This window comes from Pan paniscus, chromosome 8 (assembly GCF_029289425.2).
Source record: "Pan paniscus chromosome 8, NHGRI_mPanPan1-v2.0_pri, whole genome shotgun sequence".
Classification (NCBI taxonomy): Eukaryota; Metazoa; Chordata; class Mammalia; order Primates; family Hominidae; genus Pan; species Pan paniscus.
The window spans coordinates 28,696,394-28,723,136 of NC_073257.2; the positions used below are offsets into that span (position 1 = coordinate 28,696,394).

The window sequence follows — 26,743 nt, forward strand, 5'->3', positions numbered from 1 at the left end:
GTATAACATGTTATTACTTAATAGGATTTCTGTGTTAAAGAAGTCAAGAAACTTCCTAATTTTCTGAAAGTCAGGGAACGCCTATTATTTTTCCTTGAAAATAAAGATTGTCAAAAGGCTACTATTGCACAACTCATCGATATGGTGAATTCATTTTTATTTTGTTTATTGTAATTTACATGAGCAAAAGTTAAGAGTTAATTGATCATGTCTCATAATTACTATATGGAGTACAGACATTAGAAAACGACAAGTATGAAACGTTTTAACATGTCCCTCTAAGGAGTTGGTAAAGGAGTCTATGTTACCTGAACAGGTGCAATAACAGCACAGGGGCCACCTTCAAACTGTTCTAATGCAGATCCCTCTGATTCACTAAACACAAACCCTAAAAATGAAAGCAAGTAGGAAAGATTAAAAATATAATTCAAGTAGCAGCTAAAAGAATCTTTCATGTACTTTGCTTTGAGAATGATCACTTATCACAACAGCAAAATATCTTCAAATCATGAGGTGTGGATCAAGGAACCTTTTGAAAAAATATGTATAGAACCTATCCACCCCCACTCCCAAATGCACGTAAGAGTACATATACTCACACAATTTTGCACCCAGGAACTCCTCTAGCAGGATAAAGTATGGACTTTAGTAAAATGACACTGAATCTGACTTTTCATCTAAGGAGGACTAGATAGTCTACTAAATTCAAACAATTTTTAGAACTCTTTAAATACCATATCATTCTATCATTTCAAACTTTCTGTCACATTCTATAAGCTAATGATTACATGGCATTGGCCGGGCACAGTGGCTCACGCCTGTAATCCCAGCACTTTGGGAGGTAGAGGCGGGCGGATCACGAGGTCAGGAGATCGAGACCATCCTGGCTAACACGATGAAACCCCGTCTCTACTAAAAATACAAAAAATTAGCCAGGTGTGGTGGTGGGCAACTGTAGTCCCAGCTACTCGGGAGGCTGAGGCCGAAGAATGGCGTGAACCTGGCAGGCGGAGCTTGCACTGAGCCGAGATTGCGCCACTGCACTCCAGCTTGGGCCACAGAGCTAGACTTCATCTCAAAAAAAAAAAAAAAAAAAAATTAAATGGCATTGTAGACAGTACATGTGTTTATATTGGCTTTACCTTAATTTAAATATTACCCAACCAGCATTGACTGATAGCAGCTAGCGGAAGTTCTTCAGAGGGCCCTGGGTCAGAAGTTAGGAGAACCCAGTGACCATCTGGATAACCCTGTGAAGATCATTTCACCTGCTTGGGCCTCAGTGTTCTCATTAAAATAATCAATCCCAATTCCAAAATGCTAAGAACCTATAAATTCCATTAATTGTTACTATTCAGACATTCAGCCAAACCAGTTCAGGTTAATGAACATCTGACATTATGCCAATCATCTAGGATATATGCCTGGATGACACAGTCTCTGGTCTGGAGGAGCCACTAGTTCAGGTGAAGAGAGACATACAAACAGTACTAAAATAAAGGAATAAACTAATGTTATAAGAGAAGAATGCAGAGTATTGTGGATACAGAAAGGCATGCTCTATACTATCACAACAGATAACTTCCAGGCTCATCTTGAACAGGAATTTGCCAGAGAGGCAAAGGTGAATGAATGGAATTCAGCTAAAGAAAATACCTTAATTAAAGCAAAAAGGTTTTCCAAGAGGACAGAATGTTTATAAATCAGAGAAAATTTAACACAGCTAAAGGGTAGTACGGGGGTAGGATGGAGGTGCCAGCAAATGGGCGGCAGGAAAGATGACAAGTGGTTAATATTGCAAAGGGCCAAAGAACCAGGACTTAACCAGCAGAGATCTTTCAGTAAAACAGTAATATCATCTTACTGGGGTTTTTTTTTCTTTTTCCTTTTTTAAAGGAAGAGAAGCAGGAAGAAGTTGTTTCAACATCCCTATAGAGATGATGCTGACGTAATGAAAGCAACATTACCGTGGAGAAGAGAAACTACATTCAAATAATATTTCTGAGGTAAAAATAAGATTTATTTACAATGTGTTAAGTGGGGCAAAGGCTTGGTACAAAAGAAATTAGAGCTGTTTCTGAAGTTTCTAGTTTGAGACACCAGGTGAGAGCAATGGAGAGGGTGCCAGAGAGGGTGCCATTCCATCCCATCTCCTCTCTTTATCTTCAATCTCTTCCAGGAAGCATATAAACATTTATCTAACATATTAAAATAAAACAAAACAAAACCTTAAGATTCCACCAAAAACTCCAATCAGCACTCCATCACTCTTGTCCTCCCAAAGTCCAGCTAGTCATCTATATATGCCCTATTTCAATTTTCTTACCACACAATTTACTTAACCCTCACTAATCTGGTTTTCAACCCATGAGCAAATGTTGCGGGAAGTTAGGAACCCTGAATGGAGGGACCTGCTGAAGCTGTGACAGAAGAACATAAATCGTGAAGATTTCATGGACATTTATCAGTTCCCCAAATTAATACTTTTATAATTTCTTATGCCTGTCTTTACTGCAATCTCTGAACATAAACTGTGAAGATTTCATGGACATTTATCACTTCCCCAATCAATACTCTTATAATTTCCTATGCCTGTCTTTAATCTCTTAATCCCATCATCTTCGTAAGCTGAGCATGTATGTCGCCTCAGGATCCTGTGATGATTGTGTTATCTGCATAAATTGCTTGTAGAGCATGTGTGTTTGAACAATATGAAATTTGGGCACCCAAAAGCAACAGGATGGCTGCAATGTTAGGGAACAAGGGAGATAATCATTAGGTCTGACTGCCTGGGAGCTGGGCAGAACACAGTCATATTTCTCTTCTTGCAAAAGCGAATAGGAGAAATATTGCTGAATTCTTTTTCTCAGCAAGGAACAGCCCTGAGAAAGAGAATGCATTCTCAGGGGGAGGTCTCTAAAATGGCTGCTCGGGGAGTGTCTAAGAAATAAGCCCTGGTCTCCTGTAGCACCCCCAGGCTTATTAGGATTAGGAAATTCCTGCCTAGTAAATTTTAGTCAGACCGGTTGTCTGCTCTCAAACCCTGTCTCCTGATAAGATGTTATCAATGACAATGCCTGCCCAGTACAACATGAAACTTCATCAGCAATTCTAATTTTGCCCTGGTCCTGTGATCTCACTCTGCCCCCATTTGCCTTGTGATATTTTATTGCCCTTAAAGCATGTGATCTCTGTGACCCACACCCTATTCGTACACCCCCATCCCCTTTGAAAACCGCTAATAAAAACTTGCTGGTTTTGCGGCTCAGGGGGCATCATGGAACCTGCTGACATGTGATGTCTCCCCCCGACACCCAGCTTTAAAACTTCTCTCTTTTGTACTCTGTCCCTTTATTTCTCAGACCAGCCAACACTTAGGGAAAATAGAAAAGAACCTACGTTGAAATACTGGGGGCTGGTTCCCCCGATAAGTGAACCAAACTCATTCTCACCCAAGTTCATCAGTCATCAGTACAGGCTAGTTCCCAAATCTTATCTTATTTAACCTTCCAAAGAATCAATCTGAAATGCTGACCACAAACCTGCGAAACTTTTGTCCCTTGGCTTTTTGTTCCAAGTTTTGCTTTTCTAGTTCTTCTGCCTCCATGATCACTGCTTTTAAGTGCTAATGTTCCCCAGGTCTTGGTTTTAGGATCTATGCTCCTTTCATTCTATGTATTTTTCCTGAGTAATCTCATCTACTCCCAGACAGTCCATTCCTTGTTATAACCATGTAATTCCCAAATATAGCCCAGATTAGGACTCCAGACATAGACAGAGTCTAAGTCCCTTAACATGGTTCTGTATTATCTGGCTTCTGCCTGCATCTCCCTCTTCACCCTTTGCCATTCTCCCTTTTAGACTCTGGGCACATTTTCTTTCATGTCCTGAGATATTTCATTTTCTCTATGTCTCTTACCCCTTGTAAATGTTTCTTCTGCTTGATACACCTGCTAACCATTTCTCTGGAAAACTCAAACTTACCTATAGGTTTCACCCTAAGATAAGGCCTGCCTGCTTCAAGGCTTCAAAACATATCTTTAACGTGTCCATTTCCATCCCATCTCCAGTCCACCTTACAGTTCAAGCTGCTATAATCTTTGACCTTAAATACTGTCGAGTTTCCAATCACATCTCCCTATTCCTTCCTCCCTCCTGTCCAGTCCCCAACTATTCACCACACAGTTGCCAGAAGAATATTTTAGAAATGGAAATCAGATTTTGACACAGCCTGCTTAAAACATTTCAATGGCTTCTCATTGCAATTAAAATAAAACCCAAACTCCTTTCTGTGGTCTAGAAGACACTGTATGATCTATCAATCCAGCTGACTCTGTTTACACTTACAATCATTATCTACTGTGACCTTAGGTCCTCAGAACATCCCAGAGACTTTACCTGTAGCCTCAATGCTCACTGTTCTCTCTACATAAAAATGCTCTTTCCGCTACTCTCCATATAGATAAATCCTTATTTTTCAGGTCTCAGTTTAGGTGTTAATTCCTCATAGGGATATTTCCTTACAAACCTATCTAAGTAGTCTCTCCTGTCATCCCCCAGCACAACCAGTACTAACCATAATCTGTAGTTATTGTTTGTTTACTTCTTAATCATCTGCCTTGCCTGACCGGTGTTGTATCTGTGTTACTGGTCATTGTTTTCCCACAGTATGTTTACAACATACTGTGGCTATTGCTCAATTAATGCTTGTTGATGTTTTGGCATGGAAGATAATGGCAGTGTTTGTTTCTAGGAATACCAAGTTCAGTCTCAAAAATGTGAGATAACTATTTGGCAACTTTTAGAAATCGGAGAAGAGAAAAGCACATTAACTGAGCTCCTAGAAAGGAAAAATCAGAAGCAAAGAGTAGTCAACTATTACAAATGCTGCTGAATAAAGATATAAATTAAAATACTAGATTAATCATGTCATTGGGAATACTAAAAATATAAATTTACAGCACTGGGTAGAGTAGCCAAATTTTAAAAGGTTGAAGTGTAATTCGGATTAGAAAGAGAAATAGTAAAAGCAAACTACAGTTGGCCGTTCATATCCATAGGTTTGGCGACCACAGATTCAACCAAACACAAATGGAAAATATTTGAGGGTGGGAAAAAAACGATGGTTGGGTCTGTACTAAACATGTACAGACTTTCTTTTTCATATCATTCCCTAAACAATACAATGTAACAACTATTTGCATAGCATTTACAGTGTATTAGGTATTGTAAGTAATCTAGAGATTATTTAAAGTGTAGGGGAAGTCGTGTGTAGGTTATATGCAAATACTGCAGAGCGTCTATGGATTTTGGTATCTGCAGGGGGATCCTTGAACCCACTACCCCTCGAACACCAACAGACAACTAAATTTAAGTTTGGCAGAAGGGAAAAAAGAATGATAGTTTGAAGGGTAGTTGGATCAAGAATTATTAATTTTGTAGACTGAAGGGCGTGAATTAGAAAAGGGAAAGAGTGATTATATGGAAAAGAGGAAGTTTAAGGTCTCCAAGTCCTGAAAAAGAGCTGAGAGAGACTTTTAAAGGTGGTCCACAGATAACCCTGGAAATCCTAGAGATCTTTCAGGGGGTCCACTGGAAGTTACAATTATTTACATGATAAAACTAAGATATGATTTGCCCCTTTCGCTGTGTTGACATTCACAGTGATGGTACAAAAGCTATGGTGTAATACATTGCTGGTTCCTTAGCACACATCGAGACAGTAACATCAAGCTGTCCTAGTGGTCACTGTCCTAAAAAATACCCCCATACCCTCACACAACTACAGAGCCAATTTAAGAACATACTTACTGCTGCAGTCAAAATTACTAATTTTATTGTATCTTGATCTTGAATACAATGTCTTTTTAAAAATATATTCTGCAGAACAAAATGGAAGCTACCCATAAAGCACTTATGCTACATACTGGGTATGATGGTCAAAAGTTATCTCAAGGAAAAGTATATGTGTAATTTTTTTTAACTGCAAGCTGAACCAGCTACTTTTTTTTTTAATGGAGTGCTGCTTTTACCTAGTATAACTACCAATAAGCTACAGTTATTCAGACTTGAGTATCTGGCTGACATTTTCTCAAAAATAAGCGAGCTTGACATTTCAAGGAAAATAGTCAGTGATAAAATTTCGAGCATTCAAGCAGTAACTTGGAACACTTGTGTCCACTACTGTCACTCTGACAGCTTCTCAATGCTTACAGATTGTTCTGATGACATCACTGGTAACAGAAACAAACGTGACTTCTGGTATGGTATAATGACATACATTAACATTTGGAAGATTGTCATAAACCAATAGACTGATAATCTCCAAATCACTGATGTATACTGTTATAAATTAATGCAGAGGTAAGAGATCTATTAAAACTGCAAGACAGACCAATGGATTTCAATTTAACAGAGGATGAGAAGTTACATGATTTGGTTTTAGATTTCGTATTGCAACTAATCTCTACAATACTCTGATGTGTCAAGTTTTGGTGTGGTATTAAAGAAGATTATGTGTAATTATCTGAAAAGGCTACTACCATACTTCTCATGCCTTTTCCAACTGCATATGTGAGGCCAGATTTTCTGCATCCACTTCAACCAAAATAATATATTGCCACAGACTGGAGAAGCCAATGTAGGAATCCAGCTGTCTTCTAATATGATAAACATTAAAGAGATTAGCAAAAATGTAAAACAATGCCAAGAGTCTCACTAAGTTTTAAATTTTTTGAGTTGAAGTCCTCAATCATTTTTAACACTGTAATGGGGACCTGAGCTCCAAAAACTTGAGAGCCACTGGCCTAGGAGAAGAAGTAAATTTTAGAAGGCTTTTAAGTTAAACATATGAGGAAAAATGAAAAAGTGAACAGGTGTTATATTGAGAGTGAGAGGAATGAGAAGGGTACAGAATTGAGGAAAGTGTTAATTCCGAAAAACATAAGGAAAGAACTAAGAGAAGCACTGAGGGCTCAGCTAAGATTTAACTACATTTGTATTGGTGCTGGACACAATTTTCTCCAGCAATACACAGCAGCCTGGGAGATCAAAAATAGGACAAATGGAGAACTGGAATAGAGAAGATACATGTAACAAATTTAATAAGAAAGTGACAACTAAGGTTTCTGGTTATGTTAAAACAACCAAATTTAAGGTCCAACCTAGGAACAAGAGATGAAATCTTCACTGTTTGGCCAGCTCTTCTACTGAGAATAAGGAAAGGGACCCTAGTGTTGTACCCAAGTGCAGAGGCGAAATTAAGATCTGCTAAACTTTTCGTGTATGAAATTAAAGTGTGAATTAGTAATGGATCTTGCCTTCCTTAAAAATTTAAATCATGTAACTCAATTATCCACAGGTGGGGCTTTCAGTTGGAAATGCGTTACAGTGAGTTGCTTTTGTACTTTGAATATTAAAAGCCCATGGAGTGAATTCTAAGCAGTTATGCTTCATGCCAAATTCTGTTTAATTCCAGTATACATGTTTGAGTGTGTTAACTGATAACGGACAAAGGCTAGTAGAGCCAAAATGAAATAAAGTCAGCTAAATGAAAATTAAGTATTCTATCCTAAAACAGGACTATGCTGAGTAGACTTCTCTTTTCATAATAAGGTTTTACTTAAGTTTGAATTTCTCAGGACACAGCATTACTTTTCTTGTCAAGAGTTCTCATACTCAAATATTTCCTAGTTTTAAAAGGACTTAACTTACCATAAATGGCCGTTTTTCCTGATTACGTCTGAAATTACCCATCTTAAAACACCTAATCCTACGTAGACAATTTTGTATCACATTACACAGTACTACAGATCACAGAAAAGTCTTTCTCATTTTCACATTTTATAGCTCAGAACCAGGGTAAACCTGAGCCATGAACCTCATCGCAATTTTTCAATCTCTTGTTTTCATATTACTTACTACACATATACACATTTTGCACACCATTCTGACAACTATACCTTCTACAATTCTAGCCTTCCATGTAAACAAGGCTATAGAAAGACTTAGTTTGACATCCTGGCTGAGTCAAATATCTCAATTGGACTTCACATCTAAAAAAATGAGGATAACTACATTTGTTCTTTCCTATCTTTCAGGGTTGTTGCAAAGATTAGGTAAGATTTTCATAAGCTGTAAAATGTAGTACAAATATAAGATATTATCACAGATACTTTCAAGTATTTGAATAATAAAACAAATTATATATTCAAAGTACCAAGGGATTAATTTTGTCATATATGCTTACCAATTACGAATTAAGAAATATTGGTTGTTAGGCAAATTATAATTTAGGTATGTTGAAGAAAGGAAAAATATATATAAGAGAATGTTAAAAACTTCCAAAAACAACAAAAAATCTTTGAAACGATGTGATCCACAGTATTAGATTCACTTTGGAAGAAAAATTAATGATGTTGGTGTGTCATTTTATTACTTTGATAAAATAGTAAATCACATTAAAATAAATACCCAAACACGCCTTTAAACCTTAAATTAACCCAACTGTATTAACTCCTAATATATTTTATATTTATATTTTAATGGATCCCTCAATTTTCCTAAGTTATTTGTTAAATATCTTTTTTTCATATTACGTAACAAAAATTGTGCTACACTGAAAGCCCAAAGCTCTAATTTCAATCAACTACACCTACACGCCCCTCTTCCCCTGGGGAAAAAGAAAAAAAAAACCCCACCCACTGTACTGCTACAAATAGCAAAAATAAATCTCTCTCTGACTAGTCTTTAGGAGAAACAATAAAATAACTGGAAGAAGGAAAATAATTGGAAGAAGGAAAAATGGCTATAAGAGTTTACACTCTCCCTCAGGCGTCAGCAAACTACAACCCTCATCTGCTTTCATGTTGTAGAATGCAGCCACACCCATACTAACCATGGCTGCTTTTGCTGCAATACCATTAATGAGCTGAGAGGCAATAAAAAGGCCACTCACCCTTTAAAGAAGTTTGCCAAACACTGAGCTAAGCAATCAATATTGAAAAGAAAAGAAATTCCAAATAAGTCAAAATGTTTTTATTTATACAAGAAATACTACTTCTGTTAGGTCTAGCTGATTCTTATTTTGGTTCTGTTTGGTTGTGGTCACTCTGTCCGCTTCTTACCATCTCCACTACCACTACTCTGGTCCAAGATAGCATCTTTTCTCCCCTGGACTGCTGCCATTGTCTCTTATCTGATCTTGTCGTCCCAATCCACTACAGTCTATCCTCAAACACAGCAGGCAGATCAGTCCTTTAAAAACTTGTCAAGTAGTATCTCTCCTTTGCTTCAAACCTTCGAAGGACCCCTACTTCATGTATAAGATGAGTGAAAGTCCTTCTAATGGCCTAGAAAGCTTTATATGATTTGGGCCATTTCATTTCTTATATCATCTTTTATTACTCTCCTTTTCCTTGATTCCTCCTCCTGCCACACTAACTTCCTTCTTGTTCCTTAAACAGACCAAGTGTATTTTCTGTGAAGTTTTTTATAACTACCATTTGTTCTGCCTGGAGCACTCTTTCTTCCGACTTCTGCATGACTAGCTGAGTGACTCCAAGTGTTTGCTCAAATCTCATCTTAAAATGAGGCCTGACCAGGACACCCCACCCAGAACTCCGTATTTCCTCATCTTCAAACTATTTATTGTACATGTGTAATTTATGCTACGTTATGTTTACTGTTTGTCTTCCCTCCCACCCTACTGATTCTCAACTGTAAGAGCTTGGAATACTGGTGTAGTTTGTGGGAAGGGGGGAGGATAAATAGAGTTAATGAGCTAAGGAAGTGAAAATTATATGCTATTCTTTAAAAAGTACTATAGGCAATTGAGCAGGAGGAAAGCAGAGAGAAGAATAAATTTTCACGTTAAAATAAAACCCTGCCAACTTTAAGCCCTTAAATTACATGGCTTATTGCCTTTAAAATTAAAACTGCCCAAAAAAAGAAGAAGAAAAAAAAACCCCACTTTTTTTAAAACGAACAGGGATTTGTAGAAGAGAATTATCTAAAAATGTCAAGCCAATTAAAAACAACTATGTGCCACTCCTGCAGCTTATTGTTTTAACAACCATATCAAAAGAATTTAACTTGATCAATCAATATAATTTTATAGATGAAATATCTCTAGACATAATTGTATAAATATTCATGCCAAACATCTTACACCTGTATCTTGCTTCCAGAAAACTAATGAGACTGCAGTTGTCAACTGAAGACACGATCACAGACTATGAAATAAAGCCAGAGTTGATGTCACATTAGTAATGCAGCAAAGCAGTGTCTTGTGCCTGTTCCCACAATCCCAAAGGACTGCCACAGCAATATTTAGCAATGGCCTCAAAGAACAAACAAATGAATACAACAGTTAACATATCAAAACCAGTAACAGGACCCCTCTGATTCAGAGGTGGTAACTTCAAAAATATATGTTTGGTTGCCTTAAAATCTTAATCAGTGTAAGGCCTTGAAGAGCTACATATCCAAAATATAACTAACTGCACCCTGTAAACGAAAAAAAGAAAGAAAGAAATCCTTTATTTTGAAAGGGTACTGACGGAACTAATCCTGTTAAAGAATTTCTGCATGATTAAAGGTGGCAGAGCATTCTAATAAGTCATTATAAAGTTCTATTTAGAATAATGATTAGCCATCAAATAAACAACTTATTGTAATTGTCAGGAAAAAGCCAAAGAGTGAATTTGGCATAGTCTACAATTAAACACTTTTTAAAATAATATAAAAACAGCTACCATATACTGAGTGTTCACCATATGTCAGATAGTGTGCTAAGCGCCTAAATTATTTACATGGCCTCTAATCCTCACAATAACTCTGTAAGGTCTATTATCTGTACTTTACACAGAAGGAAACTGAGGCTTAAATAAGCTAAACCACATGAACCTGAACCAAGTACATCTATTCCAGACTGTGCTCTTAACCATTACTAGAACTGCCACCCTGAATCTTCCTTGTATTTGCATTACAGTATAAATATAAACAGGGCTGAATATTATCTTATTCTACTTTGTAAAATGTTTAATAAATGTTAACTGATTACAATGGAAGTAAATTTTTTCTTAGTCTTTCACAGTATTTTAGAGCTGCTTACTATTAGAATAAGTAAGTCAAAGTGGGAAGTGTTAAAATAAAATCTCCCTCTAAGAAGCCCAAGATTAGGTAACTGACATAATTGAATGTGAAAAAAAGAGCCCAAGTCATTACATGTAGAGTTTGGGAACTCAAAGGAAGATAATGAAAACAGAGGTATATTAGGAATCGAGAGACCTGGAATCCACTCCCAGTTCTATCGATTTGTGCAACTTTGGCCCAGTCATTTACCTTTACAACTAACTTTTTTCGCCTGCAAAGCAACAGTGAGGGACTAAATATCCCAACTTAACAATACATCGTAATTGTAATTTTACCAGCTCTTAAAACAAACATGTGGGAGGGAGGGAGAGATTACGTAAATCCTGAATTTTTGTTACAAAATACACGTTTTGAAATAGGGGTTTATATTTACTATGCCAAAATTCCGCCCAATCTATTTCGGGAACAGGTGTTCCCTAAATAGATGTTTTAATAATAATAGTGTTTTGCATACATAAATTATTGATCCTTCTGACTCAAGGTTATGTTTTAACCTCATGATCATCTTTCCTAAGTCACCTTTAGGAATGTGTCAGTTGTTTGCCTATCCAAACTTAAGAATTAGGGATAGTTACTGGTATAAAGCGCCCAGCCTGTTACAGCGCAAGAATTCAATAAATGCTTATTTTATTTCATTATTATTTGTACTAAGACTCTTTATGTAAGTAAAAATCCTGTCTCGGTTACAAGCATACCGGCCGAGGAAGTACTATGATCCATATTCCTTTTTTAACCGTGACAGATAATAAACCATATCAAAAACGGGGATACTTTGGGCCAAGAGTACACTTTTTAGCAAATAACAGTGTTTATACACAGACTACCACGCCTAACCACATAATGACAATACAAACAAAAAACTGCTTTTTGGAATTAGCCACTTGGACTTTCCCTTGGACGTCCCTCCTTCTCACCAAAAATAGACCAACCACCACCAATAGAGAGCTCTGTTAGGGGGTAAAGATGCGGAAGGCCACAGCACCCCTTGAGAAAGTGACACCGGGGCACGGGGCGCATCTGCCGTGTCACGCCCTGCAACCCAGCAAGGGGCCACCCTCTCCTCCTCCCCAGCCGAAGGGCAGCCCGGAGGATGGAAAGAGCGCTGCGGGTATTTAGTGGCAGCTGTAACCATTCTCCTACTCAAACTCTCCCCACCAAGGCAAGGCAGGGCGTGTCTAGAAAGTCCAGCTTCAGCGCTGAGCACGGCGACTGGGGCAGAGAGCGGGGCACACGAGGGGCTGGAGCGAGAGGCGTCACAGGCGGACTCTCGCAGGGCAAAAGAAGCAGCGGCTGCAAGTGTGAGAGCCCCGCCAGGGTACCTTGCGTCCAGCGGCAGAAAATGGTGTCCGAGAGACCGGGACTGCTCTTGGTGCCCCACACCAGCTCCATCAGCTCTTTAGTCAGTTCGGACATGATGGGGAACCGGCGGGCGGATCTTCGCTTTGCGGACTCCTGCCCCGGAACATGGGGAAGGGGCAACTCCGGAAACAGCAGCTGCGGGACGGCGGCGGCAAACGAATTGGAAGGTGAGGCAGGAAAGAAGAAGGGGCTGAGAGCCACTTGCAGAGACCAAGCCTGTCAAGCCAGGTTGGGGCAGCAGCGAGTTTTCCGTACCGGAAGTGCTGGTGCCACTTCCGACTCCTCTTTAACTCCCGCCCCTTAAGGCTGAGGGCCCGGAAGTCCCCTCCCCGGAAGTGAAATTGGAGGCGGAAACAGCCACGGAAAGCGGTGGAAGTAGCTTCTGACCTTTCTGTACTGTCTGGGACCCTTTGGTGGGGTGGTAGTTTTGGTATTGGGAAGGGGCGTCGGCGTGTTTCTAAACTCCAGGAATACCTTCTTCCTCTACGCACTGCTCTGGGCTAAGCTGGAGGCTCTGAGGCCCAGGCACTAGGAATTAGAACATATGCCCATTGTTTGTATTTTACAATATTAATTTTGCAAAACTAGAACTATAAGGCAATGGTTGAGTCACAGTGCTGTAACATCCGTGCCTTTGTAGGGCGCTTCTCATAAGCTGGAGGCTGTCCGCCTCTGTACTTCAATAAATCAAAGTCAGACCAACTATTACCTAAAAACATGGCAAAGAATGTGGCATAATGTGCATTAGAAATGCTTCCACCAGCTGCAACGCAGAATTACAAGGTATTTGTAGGGAAACAAATTCAGAGCAACCTGTTTGTAAATGTTACAGCATTTTCATCTCCAGTTTTTGACACTGCAGAGTGTGTGGGCAACACCTGGACTAAAGTTTAGGTTTTACTCATTAACTAGCAGTTAAATTGAGTTCATGTGAAAACTTTTGTTTGTGCTGCTTAAAAAAAGAGGGCTTGTATTGCTCAAGCTTTGAATTTAAAACGAAAGGGCAAAATCTGATTTAAAAAAAATACATGCTTTTATTTTGGTTCTGTAAGGTTTCGGTACTCTTGGAAACCATATTACTTTGGGATGCAGTAATGCAATAGTTAAGAGGCCAAGCTGTGGGTCATACTGGCCCATATTCCTACCTTTTGCACTTACTAGCAAGTTACCTACTATCTACCTAGGCTTTTTTCTTTCTAAAAGGGAGATTGCATACATTTCATATATCGTAAGGAATAAATGGAAAAAGTAACACATGCAAAGGATTTGGTGTACTTCCTAGCACATAGAAGGCATTTAAGCAACAGTGGGTATTTTTTTTACCTCAAGAAGCCGTTTTGTGGGAATTTGATGCAACAGTAGTTCTGACTTTTTTCCTCATAAATTCTAGCCAATTGTATTTTAGTATAATACGTTATGTTCTCTAATTTCAAAAACATGCAGTTTCATTGTAGAATACCCTTGCATTTGGCTAATTAAAATTAACCCTTAATTTAAAATCTTTTAGATTGCAAATAAGGTTTTGTTAATTTATGCTTTATTACTAGCTATTTTTTCCTATTTATACGTTATTTCTAATTTTATTTTAATTAATTTAATTTCTTCAGTACCCTTTACTGTAATTAGAGGGACTTGCCCAAAGTGCCTGTAGTAGAGCCATAGCATTCCTTTTGATCTTTATTCCCTTTAGAATATCCCTTGCCTTGTTTTTGCAAATCAAATCTTACCTATCCTTCATGTCAGAGTGTGCATGCCAAGCTTTCTCCAGTCATTACAATTGAAAGTAATAATTATAATTTCTGAGGCTTCATAGTACCTTATGTGTAACTTGCTTATGACAATTCCTATCATCATTGTATTTGCAAAGAATTATTTGCTTTTCTCTTGGGATATAAATTTATGGAAGCAAAGAGCTGCCTATTCATAATCCTAGCATGGGGCCTTGAACATCACTGGATCTCAATAATTACGATTCCAAGGAACAAAACTTGCCTTTACTGGAAATAAAGAATTCATTATCTCTCAGCAAGTGAGAGATCGGGGAAGTAGTACTGACTGCTCCAGTTAAATATCTAATATTTGCATGCTGATTACAATTTACGTAATTCTTCCACTTCCTGAAAGACACAGAAGGCTCTATGTACATAGAGCTCATAACTGGCAGACTTCTAAGTTCAGAGGTGTTTCCACATTTGACTTTCTCCATTAATGTATGGAAATATTAATGGTGTAGTGTATATAACACTACATTTGTTTCCTTTACATTAATATACAGATAGTAGTTATAAGTTTGATTACTTTGTTATGAAAAAAGAAAAAATTGTACTTTCAAACTGTATTTTTTTAAACGAGAAATTTTTTGATCTATGATTTTTCTTAGTTTCCAGCTACAGTGATGCTGGCAAAATCCTGGATAGACATTTATATGAATGTCCTTTCCACTTCCACATTATAATTTTTTTTTTTTTTTTTTTTTTGAGATGGAGTTTCGCTCTTTTGCCCAGGCTGGAGTGCAGTGTCACCATCTCAGCTCACTGCAACCTCCGCCTTCCGGTTTCAAGTGATTCTCCTGCCTCAGCCTCCTGAGTAGCTGGGATTACAGGCACCCGCCACCATGCCCGGCTAATTTTTGTATTTTTAGTGAGATGGGGTTTCACCATGTTGGCCAAGCTGGTCTTAGACTCCTGACCTCAGGTGATCCACCCACCTCAGCCTCCCAAAGTGCTGGGATTACAGGCGTGAGCCACCACACCTGGCCCACATTATAATTTTTATGTGTAATCTTTTAAATTTTTTAATTAGCAGGACATATCTTTAACAAGGAATATTTTACTGTTAAATTATTGGCTTAATTATTCATTAGGTATAACATTTAAATAGAAATTAATATTCATCAAAATTGTTCTTATTCAGTAATTATCTATAAAATAAATATTTAAATGAATCACGTTTTGCATCTATACCTGGTGCTGGATGAAAATGCCTTTCTCTTGTTATAATGACTTGGAAAATTATGTAAATGTTCTTTCATGTATTTATAACACTTCATATTTTAGCATATTGTTTTTCTCAGGACTGTCTATGGTTTCGATTAAACTTGTATCACTGAGGTGTATATAGGTTGCATTAATAATCTTTCACTTCCTATTTATATGTAAGTTTTATTAATAATACTTCTGTTTCTTTCAAATTCAAGTCAGGGTGCTTCCATAAAACTGGGCTGAGATTTCCATTATAATAATTCTTTTTATCCATCTTTACTACTTCAGGCAACAAAATTAATTACTCAGCATTAAACTCTAACTCTGTTTAATTATTTTCCTGTCTTTCCTCAAACTTTTTTGCCAAATAAAAGCACAACAACTTTATTGCCTAGTTCCTAGCAACTAACATGAAAAGTACAATTCTCCACTTGGAAACCCTGGACTCCTAATTTAGTGTATTTACATTACTCCTTACCTAGAAGAAATCAAATATTTCAAAAACTCACCCTGTCATAAGATTAATAACATTTAGGTGGGTCATTAAAACAACCCCATACTCATTTATTACTAAAACTTTTTCATTTGTATGTCCTCTGCCTTCCAATAGCAGCATAAATCTACCAAAGCAAATGAAACTACTTCCTTCTGCATCATCCTAACCTTATCTCAGCAGGATAATACTTGTCCAGCTGAGCAAACAAGTCCCTTTCAAACTCACCAACATCATATTCAAGGGTGGCATAGTGCAGCACTCCCCATTGCATCTCCTACTGACATTAATACATGGTGGCAAAGGGGATCTTTCATTAAATGCTGGGTTAAATAAATTTAAACAAGTCATTCACTGCAACTCTCCAGGAGTGGGGATTGTGTTTAATGTTAAAAGGCACATTTGAATCATTTCATTCACTGAACTTCTTATATCATTTATGTTCTGCAAAATACTGTTAGGGAATCAGGGGTCTAATGAAATCGTCTCTTGGAATGGAATTAGAAAATCTGAATGTTAGTCCCCATATGGGCAGTAAGTGTGATGTTGGGTGAATCATTTAACTAGCCGTACTTTGCTTTCTTCATCTGTAAAATAAGAGAACTAAATATAGGTTACTTCTTAAAGTCATATTCACTGCAGGTCCTGTACACTTCTATGATTCTAAAAAGTGGCTGTCTTTAACTTGAAATGTATGGGGATAATGGGGAGAAAAAGAATATCAGAAACGTGTATGGAATAGAGAAATAATTATGGCATTATTCTTTAAGACATAGAATAAAAGAGGTCATTTGCCATTTTAGCACTTGTGCTAACATTATGAAATGAGAAGATAAAATTCCAACTTGTACATTAACACAAGACTAGCTATATAAAGTAACCATATAATATTTACACACTTGAATGTGTCATAGGCACCTCAAACTTAATATGTGCCAAATTAAACATGACTCTTCCCACAAACCCTGCTTTACTCTCAATGTTTCATATATCAGTGAATGGTGCCATGATCTACAAAAAGCTCATTCCTTAATGTTCTTGATTGTGATAGAATGAATAAATACCCTCTTTCAGGCTCAGTTACCACATTCATAAAATGATCTTATTAATAATTGTATCATACAACGATTGTGATATTTAATAGGGAACATTAGGCACGAAAGAATTACAAGCATTGAAAAATACTATTCTTATGTTAGTTTTATTAATGATTTAGGCAAAACATTATAAAGGAGCAAAGATGGCGTATGAATTATTTCTGCATTGAACTGGGGAAAACCAGAGAAGTTTGACCTGGATAAAATCTTGACTAGAGAAAAAAGGGAGGATGTGCATTTTATGCTTGAAATACTCTCGTGGCAGAATCTTAGCATTTGTGTTAGTAAAGAGAGATGAGTCAGGAATATCGGGTTATGGAGGGTGTAATGGACAGAATTCTGTCCCTCCAAAATCCATATATTGAAGCCCTAACCCCTGATTAAACTGGGTTTGGAGATAGAGCCTTTAAGAAGGTAGTTAAGATGAAATGAAGGCCTAAGAGTGGATTCTAATCCAATAGGACTGATTTCCTTCAAAGAGAGGAGAAAGAGACACCAGTGCATGATGTCTCCCTCTATACCAAAAAGGCCATGTAATGACACAGTGAGAAGGTCGCCCTCTACAAGCCTGGAAGGGAGGCCTCGCAAGAAACCAAACCTCTCAACACCTTGATTTTGGACCTCTAGACTCTAGAACTGTGAGAAAATAAATTTACGCTGTTTAAGCCACCCAGTCTGTGCTATTTTGTTATGGCAGCGCAAGCAAACTAATACAGTCTCTTAAAAATATTAAATGTTAAATACAGGCATGCCTCAGAGATATTGCCGATTGAGTTTCAGATCATCATAATAAAGTGAATATTGCAATAAAACCAGTCACACAAATGTTGTGGTTTCCTAGTGCATATAAAAGTTATATTTACACTATACCATAGTCTATTAAATGTGCAATAGCATTATGTCTAATAAAGACAATGGACATATATACTGTAATTTAAAAAATACTCAACTGCTAAAAAATGCTGATGACCATTTGAGCCTTCAGCAAGTTGCAATCTTTTTACTTGTGGAGGGTCTTGCCTCCATGTTGGTGGCTGCTGATTGATCAGGTTGGTGGATGCTGAAGATTGGGGTCGTTGTGAAAATTTCTTAAAATAAGACAGTTTGTTGTATTGATTGACTTTTCCTTTTACAAAAGATCTCTGTGGCATGAGATAATATTTTATCCACAGTAGAACTTCTTACAAAGTTGGAGTCAATCCTCTCCAATCCAGCTGCTGCTTTATCAACTAAGTTTATGGAATATTCTAAATCCTCTATTGTCATTTTCAACAGTGTTCATAGCATCTTCACCAGGAGTAGATTCCATCTTAAGAAACCACTTTCTTTGCTCATCCATAAGAAGCAACTCCTTATCCATTAAAATTTGATTGTGACATTATAGCAATTCAGTCATACCTTCAGCCTCCACTTCTAATTCCCATTTTCTTGCTATTGCCACCACATCTGCAGTTACTTTCTCCACTGAAGTCTTGATCCCTTCAAAGTCATCTATGAAAGTTAGAATCAATTTCTTCCAAACTCCTGTTCCTGTTGATACGTTGATATCCTTCCATGAATCACAAATGTTCTTAATGCTAGCCTTCAAGGTGGCAACCAGTGACCATGCCTCTTGATGGGCATGTCCTTGGGTAGTTCCTTTCCACATTGAAAAGACCCCAACTGCCTGACCAACTGGATATTGTGAAAGTAATGGGATGTGATTTTCAAAGGCATTGCAATTTCTGCCTGGTCTCGTGGCTCTGTTTCTTTGGGAGAAGCCAGCTGCCATGTTGTGAGGGTACTCAAGTTGTCTATGGACAGGCACACATAAAGAGAAATTGAGGCTAGATGTTCCCATCCCCAGTCTCTAAGATCCCACTTGGTTATTATTAGGACCTTCACCAAGACAAAGAAAATTCAGCTTTTTCTGAAATTCTCCTACTCTCAAAAAATAAATTCTGCCTTGGCCTTCAGCTTTGTTTGTTTCTGCCACTGCAGGAAGTAAGTTTTGTTTGGTTTTGCGTGTTTGTTTTAAATGCTGCCAGGGACCATTTTTGACTCTCATATTTCATCTTAGGTTGCTGATTAATAAATACAACCCTGTCATTTTCTTTCCTTATCATTTCAATGGCACTTAAAAAGCAGACAGTCTTTGCAATTCAATATCAGTCAGTGATTAGCCACGGATTGTCCCTGTGGCTCTAGTTTGGTCAAGGATAATTACTCCTTGTAGAAAGAGACAGTTAAAAACTTTGAACTGCCAAGAATTTACAGCAGCTGGGGGATGGATATACCGACTGGTTCAATGAAAGGAATCTAGGTGGAATCTACGCATACCAAAAATCAAAAAGTCTGTAGCAACAACATACTTAATGAAGAAAAATTTCTGTTTTAGAATGGCAACAATATAAGACATCCTACAACCATCACTTCTATTCAATATAATAAAGGAAGGCAAAAAGAATACATAAAAAGACTAATAGAAATAAAGCTTCATGATTCATAGCCTGTCTCAGGTTCAATTCTGTACTTAGCATTTTTCTGGACTTCTATAGCACACCCTGCCCTTAATCCTTAAGACCTTTCTCTCGTACTGTTACTTTTGTGCATGTTTGTGACTCCCTCACAGCACTGATCAAATCCCCTCTGGATGAATTGAGACTCCAATAAAAACATATCAAATCCAGCAGTTTAACTTTTGCCAATATGGCAAAAATTCATGAGGGATACGTTCCAAAACCCCCAGTGGATGCCTGAAACTGCAGACAGTACTTCATCCTAATAATACTAAGATTTTTCATACACATACATACATATGATAAACCTTAACTTATAAATCAGGTATAGTAAGAGAAGAACAAAAATAACTAATAATAAAATAGAACAATTATAACGATCTACTGTAGTAAAAGTTATGTAAATGTGGTCACTTTCTTTCTCTCTCCCAAAATATCTTATTGTATTATACGCAAACTTCTTGACCATGGGTAACAAATATGGAAAGAGAGACTGTGGCTAAGGCAGGGGATTATGGTACAATATTGAACTCTTCTTCCATAGTCTGGAAGAAGAATGACAATTTCTTTTGGGGAAAGCTCAGAAACTGAATGGATTTGGATGACCAGAAAAGAACGTCTGGCAGTTTTGAACTAAGTCAGTGATAGTAAAACAAAATTGATTCTATGAGTTGAAACTGCTTTTAATTTTATCCCAGTCTCTCTCCCAATTTTCTTGGTTCTCTTAGAAGCTGTCCAGATTTGCTTGGCTAAAAACCGATATTGGAATGTTGCACAGAAAACCCAGGGGGGAAAAGGCATATGATCATTAACAAACTCCCTGGTTCAATTCATGTCATGATCACCAGCATGGCGTCTGTCCAGGCAGAAGGTCATGCTTGTTGAAGAATGAATGACCTCTGCCCCTGGGCGTTGTGTTGCACATTCTGCGGCTTTGGGAAGCAGCCTTAGGCGGGATTGGAGCCTAGATGGACAGACAGAGGTCTTTTGCACCTTCAAAAGCAAACAACAGTAGAGCCCCCAAGGCTGCTTCTACATTCTTTGGTTTTTATTTTTGAAATGTGTTATTAAAAATGTCAAACATATGAAAAAATGGAGAGAAAGGTATAATAAACACCTGTCACACCTAGATTTAATAATTAAATCATTTGTTTCATCTATTTTTGGTAAATTTTAAAATAACTGATTACAGATGTGATAACAATTTTTCCCTAGTTATTCCAGAATGCGTCTCTGAAAATTAAAACATTCCCACATAACCACATTATCACATCCAAGAAAATTAATAATTTCCTAAAGTAATTTATTATCACTCTTTATCTGCATGTCTCCATTAAGTTTTACAACGCCTTTTAGAGCTAGTTTTGACAGGTCACGATTTGATCAATGACAACATATGGCATTTCTCTAAAGAATATTTTAACGTAGAACATTCCTCTTCCCCTGTTTTTTCATGACATTAATTTGTTGAAGAGATGGTATCAATTTTCCTTTAGAACGTTTGATTCTGATTGTTTCCTTGTCTGATTGTTTCCTTGTAGGAATGTTTGATTTGTACCTTGCTTAGGTTTTGGAGTTTCGCGTAAATCGGAAGTTTAGATGGAAAGACTTGATTCGATTTAATTTGAGTACATTAATTAGATGGCAAAACACTTCTTTGCAAGAATATCTTAAGAATAATGTTATGTTTTTTCTTACTGCATCACACCAAAAGCTGGTCATCTAATTACTGGTGTTGCTAACATTGATTATTCATGTAAGGTGTCCCCCTGCAAGTAACCTGTGGGCTCTACCTTAGCTCTGTGTCATTTCAATTCTCTGTTAGCCTTTTATTTAATGGTTTAGCAGCCACTAAAAATTCTTGCTTGAATCAATTATTCCATTGAGAGTTGCAAAATAATCACCTTCTGTTTTTTGGTGGTTGTTTTTCTCACTCCTTGAGTTGGATGATTGGTTCATTATTTTTCAACCTTCCTACTGCATTCTAATATAACATTTAGTGCTATAAAATTACAATCTAAGTCTCATACACATTTTGATATATACTACTTTTATAATTACCATTCATTTCAAATGTTTTATGATTCCCATTTTTTTCCTTAACCCATTTGTTATTTACAAGTAGATTTTAAACCTTCAGACGTCTCTTAGAGTTATCTGTTTATTATTGTTTTAATTTAATTATGTTTTGTTCAGAGGACAATTGTTTTTATAATCCTGATACTTTGGTATTTGGTGAAAGTTACTTTTAGGCTTAGTTTATGGTCAACTTTTAAAAAAATTTCATGCATAATTGAGAAGAATTATCAGCTCTCTGATTTTTTGGTAGAGGATTTTATGTATTACTAACAGTTTAAGAAGGTAGTTAATTGTTTTATCCATTCACAGCCTTAAAAAATGTTTAAATCTAGTTAATCACTTAGGAGATTGTTAAATCTCCCACTGTTGAGGTGGATTTGTCAATACTTTTCTTGCTGTTGTATCGAGCACTGCTTTAGATATTGCTATATTATATATCTGATATTCACACATTTAGAGTTGTTATATCTATCTAACAAATAATTCATTTAATCTGTAAGATCATATTAGAAGAAAGGCAGTGTCCAGTATTTACTTCCCCTTTGTGTAATCTCTATAATTAGTCTTCATATGTGTTATGTTTTTATAGTCAAGGTTTGTTCAGGTTTACTGTCCTAGTTGTCACTTTCTTTGCTTACCTTTCTTTCTTTATGGATTTTTTTCCCATTTCATAAAGCATATAGTTTTTGAATTCTTGTAATGATAAATGTTATTGTCATTAAACATTGATTTGATTTGTAAAGAAGGTGCTTATTTTTGTCATTCTTTTTTTTTTTTTTTTTTTTTGGAGACAGTGACTCACTCTGTAGCCCAGGCTGGAGTGCAGTGGCACCACCTTGGCTAACAGGAGCCTTGTACTCCCAGGCTCAAGTGATCCTCCCACCTCAACCTCCAGTGTAGCTGGAACTACAGGCACATACCACCATGCCTGGCTAATTTTTTGGAGGTCTGGGATTACAGGCGTGTACCCCCACACCTGACCTGTTTTGTCATTATTCTTATGTGATAATTTAGGTGGGATAAAATTCCAAGGTCTAAATTCTTACTAGACATGTGACTTTGAGAATGTTGCTTTACCTAACTCTTCCTCAGTTTTTTCACCAGTGAAATGAAAATTAAGGGTATGCTCACCACTGGGCTTGCGCCTGTGGTCCTAGCTACTCAGGAGGCAAAGGTGGAGGGTGGATTTTATGTATTTTATTTTTATTTAACAAACATTTGCATGGCATTTACTATGAGCCAGCCCTGTTTAAGAGTTACAAATGTTAACTCATTTAACTGACATAAGGTAGGTACAGTTTTTTTTATTTTTAGGGATGAGACTTTGTCTCTATTATGATTATTAAATTGAAAATAAAATAAACTGTTTTTGGAAATATGCTGGTCTAGATAAATAACCAGTAAACACATTTAAAATTACTTGTATAACATGGCAAACATACTCTCAAAAACTTATACTTGCAAGAAAGTAACAGATATCCCCATAGGCAAAATCTGAAGAAGAACCCAGAAAATCAGAGAAATAAACCAAAGAACTCACTATTTCTCAGCTGTCCGGGAGGAAAGTGTATATGTTTTGTGGGGTGGGAGTTGGTTTCAAAGTTGTTTGGTTTTAAGGGCTAAAGCCAGAAGATAGTGACTTGAACTTGATTAGTGATTTCACTAATTGAAACTGAGCCAGTCGAATTGCTGTACCATTAGTGAAAGTGTGGAATAGGAAAAAATAATCCTCATCTCTAATAAATTAAAAATAAAATACATGAAATAAATGAATATATTGTGAGTTGCTTTCTTGCATGCCTTAAAGATAGCATTCTACAGTTGTCTGCCATTTATTGTTACTTTTGAAAGGTCGGTGGTTTATCTAATTGTCATTCCTTTTTAGGAAACCTGTCTTGTTTCTCTGTTTGCATTTGGGATTGCTTCCTTATCTTTAAGTTTCTGCTGTTCCACTGGATTATCTAGGTATTTCACTTCTATTTATCCTGCTTGGGAGTGTTATACATTGTCAATTGGGGAATTTGTGTCTTTCATCAGTTTGCAGAACATTTCAACCATTTCATTTTTAATATTTTATCTCCATCATTTCATTTCTTGTTCATCTATGGAAATCTGAATAGACATACATTGGGCTTAGTTCTTCCATCTTCCATGGCTCAATTTCTCTTTCCCATTTTCCATTTCTTTCTCTCTGGAGCATTATATATCTGCAATAAAGTCTTCCATGTATTAATTCTCTGCTTAGCTCTGTCTTATCTGTTTTGTCCAACCTATTGGGTTTTTAATTTCAATAACATATTTTTATTTATACAAGTTCCATTTCATTGTTTCCCAGATTTGTCTGAACTTTTATGATAGTATTTACTAATTCACTTATAATAAAATATTTTCATGTTAGTTTTCTGATTTATGAGTTATGAACTCATGTTCAATGGAGGTTTTTTTGTTTTTGTTTTTGTTTTTTTTTTGCAAGAATCCTATCTGGTTATATGGTCTAAAGAGAGTACGTGTACCCTAAAGGGTTTTGAATGTGGTTCATCCAGGTACTTCCAGTGATATTATGCATGATGCAACCACAGGCCAATTTTATGTTGCTTTCTCAGCTGAAACATTCCTGGACCACATAGAAAATGGACTGAAGAACTTGAGCCCATGCCAGGAACTCCATTATCAAAAATTCTCAGAACTGACATTTTACTTATCCATCTAGATCCCAGGTCAAGATTACAAGCATCCATGTTTTTTTCCTGGGCTGGCAGATATTTCTTTTTTCTATTCCACACTTGCACTAATGGTACAGCCATTTGAATGGCTCAGTTTCAACTGGTGACATCACTAGTCAAGTTCAAGTTATTATATTTTGTCTTGAGCCCTTCAAACCAAACAACTTTGAAACCAGTTGCCACCACTCAAAATACATATTCTTTCCTCCCGGACAGCTGAAAAATATTAAGTTCGTTGGTTTGTTGCTCTTATTTTCTGGGTTCTTCTTCTGGTTTTTCCTATGGGGTATCCCCTACTTTCTTGCAAGTATAAGGTGGGTTTTTTTGTTTTTGCATGAGTGTTTTTTATTTTATTTTTTATAATTTTTATTATATTTTAAGTTCTAGGGTACATGGGCACAACATGCAGGTTTGTTACATAGGTATACATACATGTGCCATGTTGGTTTGCTGCACCTATCAACTCGTCATTTACATCAGGTATTTCTCCTAATGCTATCCCTACCCCAGCACCCCACCCCCCGACAGGCCCGACAGGCCCAACAGGCCCTGGTGTGTGATGTTCCCTGCCCTGTGTCCATGTGTTCTCATTCATTGTTCAACTCCCAATTATGAGTGAGAACATGCAGTGTTTGGTTTTCTGTCCTTGTGATAGTTTGCTGAGAATGATGGTTTCCAGCTTCATCCATATCCCTGCAAAGGACATGAACTTTTGCATCCTTTTTTATGGCTGCATAGTATTCCATGGTGTATATGTGCTAAATTTTCTTAATCCAGTCTATCATTGGTGGACATTTGGGTTGGTTCCAAGTCTTTGCTATTGTTAATAGTGCCGCAATAGACATATGTGTGCAAGTGTCTTTATGGTAGCATGATATATAATGCTTTGGGTATATGCCCAGTAATGGGATGGCTGGGTCAAATGGTATTTCTAGTTCTAGTTCCTTAAGGAATTGCCACACTGTCTTCCATGATGGTTGAACTAATTTACACTCCCACCAACAGTGTAAAAGCGTTCCTATTTCTCCACATCCTCTCCAGCATCTCTTGTTTCCTGACTTTTTCATGATCGTCATTCTAACTGGCATGAGATAGTATCTCATTATGATTTTGATTTGCATTTCTCCGATGATCATTGATGATGAACATGTTTTCATAAGTCTGTTGGCTGCGTAAATGTCTTCTTTTGAGAAGTTTCTGTTCATATCCTTTGCCCACTTTTTAATGGGGTTGTTTGTTTTTTTTCTTGTAAATTTGTTTAAGTTCTTTGTAGATTCTGGATATTAGCCCTTTGTCAGTGGGGTAGATTGCAAAAATTTTCTCCCATTCTGTAGGTTTCCTGTTCACTCTGATGATAGTTTCTTTTGCTGGGCAGAAGCTCTAGTTTAATTAGATCCCATTTGTCTATTTTGGCTTTTGTTGCCATTGCTTTTGGTGTTTCAGTCATGAAGTCTTTGCCCATGCCTGTGTCCTGAATGGTATTGCCTAGGTTTTCTTCTAGGATTTTTATGGTTTTCGGTCTTCAATTTAAGTCTTTAATCCATCTAGAGTAATTTCTGTGTAAGGTGTAAGGAAGGGATCCAGTTTTAGCTTTCTACATATGGCTAGCCAGTTTTTCCAGCACTATTTATTAAATAGGGAATCCTTTCCCCATTGCTTGTTTTTGTCGGGTTTGTCAAAAATCAGATGGTGGTAGATGTGTGATGTTACTTCTGAGGTCTCTGTTCTGTTCCATTGGTCTATATCTCTGTTTTGGCACCAGTACCATGCTGTTTTGGTTACTGTAGCCTTGTAGCATAGTTTGAAGTGAGGTAGCACGATTCCTCCAGCTTTGTTCTTTTTGCTTAGGATTGTCTTGGCTATGCGGGCTCTTTTTTGGTTCCATATGAACTTTAAAGTAGTTTTTTCAATTCTGTGAAGAAAGTCAGTGGTAGCTTGATGGGGATGGCACTGAATCTATAAATTACCTTGGGCAGTATGGCCATTTTCATGATATTGATTCTTCCTATCCATGAGCATGGAATGTTCTTCCATTTGTTTGTGTCCTCTTTTATTTCGATGAGCAGTGGTTTGTAGTTCTCCTTGAAGAGGTCCTTCACATCCCTTGTAAATTGGATTCCTAGGTATTTTATTCTCTTTGTAGTAATTGTGAATGGGAGTTCACTCATGATTTGGCTCTCTGTTATTGGTGTATAGGAATGCTTGTGATTTTTGCACATTGATTTTTGTATCCTGAGGCTTTCCTGAAGTTGCTTATCAGCTTAAGGAGATTGTGGGCTAAGACGATGGGGTTTTCTAATTATACAATCATGTTATCTGCAAACAGAGACAATTTAACTTCCTCTTTTCCTAATTGAAT

The 26,743-nt window shown here is 37.1% G+C and overlaps 1 protein-coding gene across 3 annotated transcripts in view; it reads right to left on the bottom strand.

The window, feature by feature from the left end:
- MINDY3 (MINDY lysine 48 deubiquitinase 3) overlaps positions 1-12,832 on the bottom strand; it is an 82,158-nt gene extending 69,326 nt beyond the window's left edge. For all 3 annotated transcript variants that reach the window (XR_004664531.3, XM_008956581.6, XM_003831183.7), the window contains exons 1-2: positions 12,474-12,832; positions 309-388 (exon numbers count right to left, since the gene is read on the bottom strand). Coding sequence is in view for 2 of the 3 variants with exons in the window: in XM_008956581.6 (XP_008954829.2) it covers positions 309-388; positions 12,474-12,567 (174 nt within the window). In the remaining variant the exon portion in view is untranslated. The remainder of the gene's footprint in view (positions 1-308; positions 389-12,473) is intronic.
- Between the last annotated feature and the right edge of the window lie 13,911 nt (positions 12,833-26,743).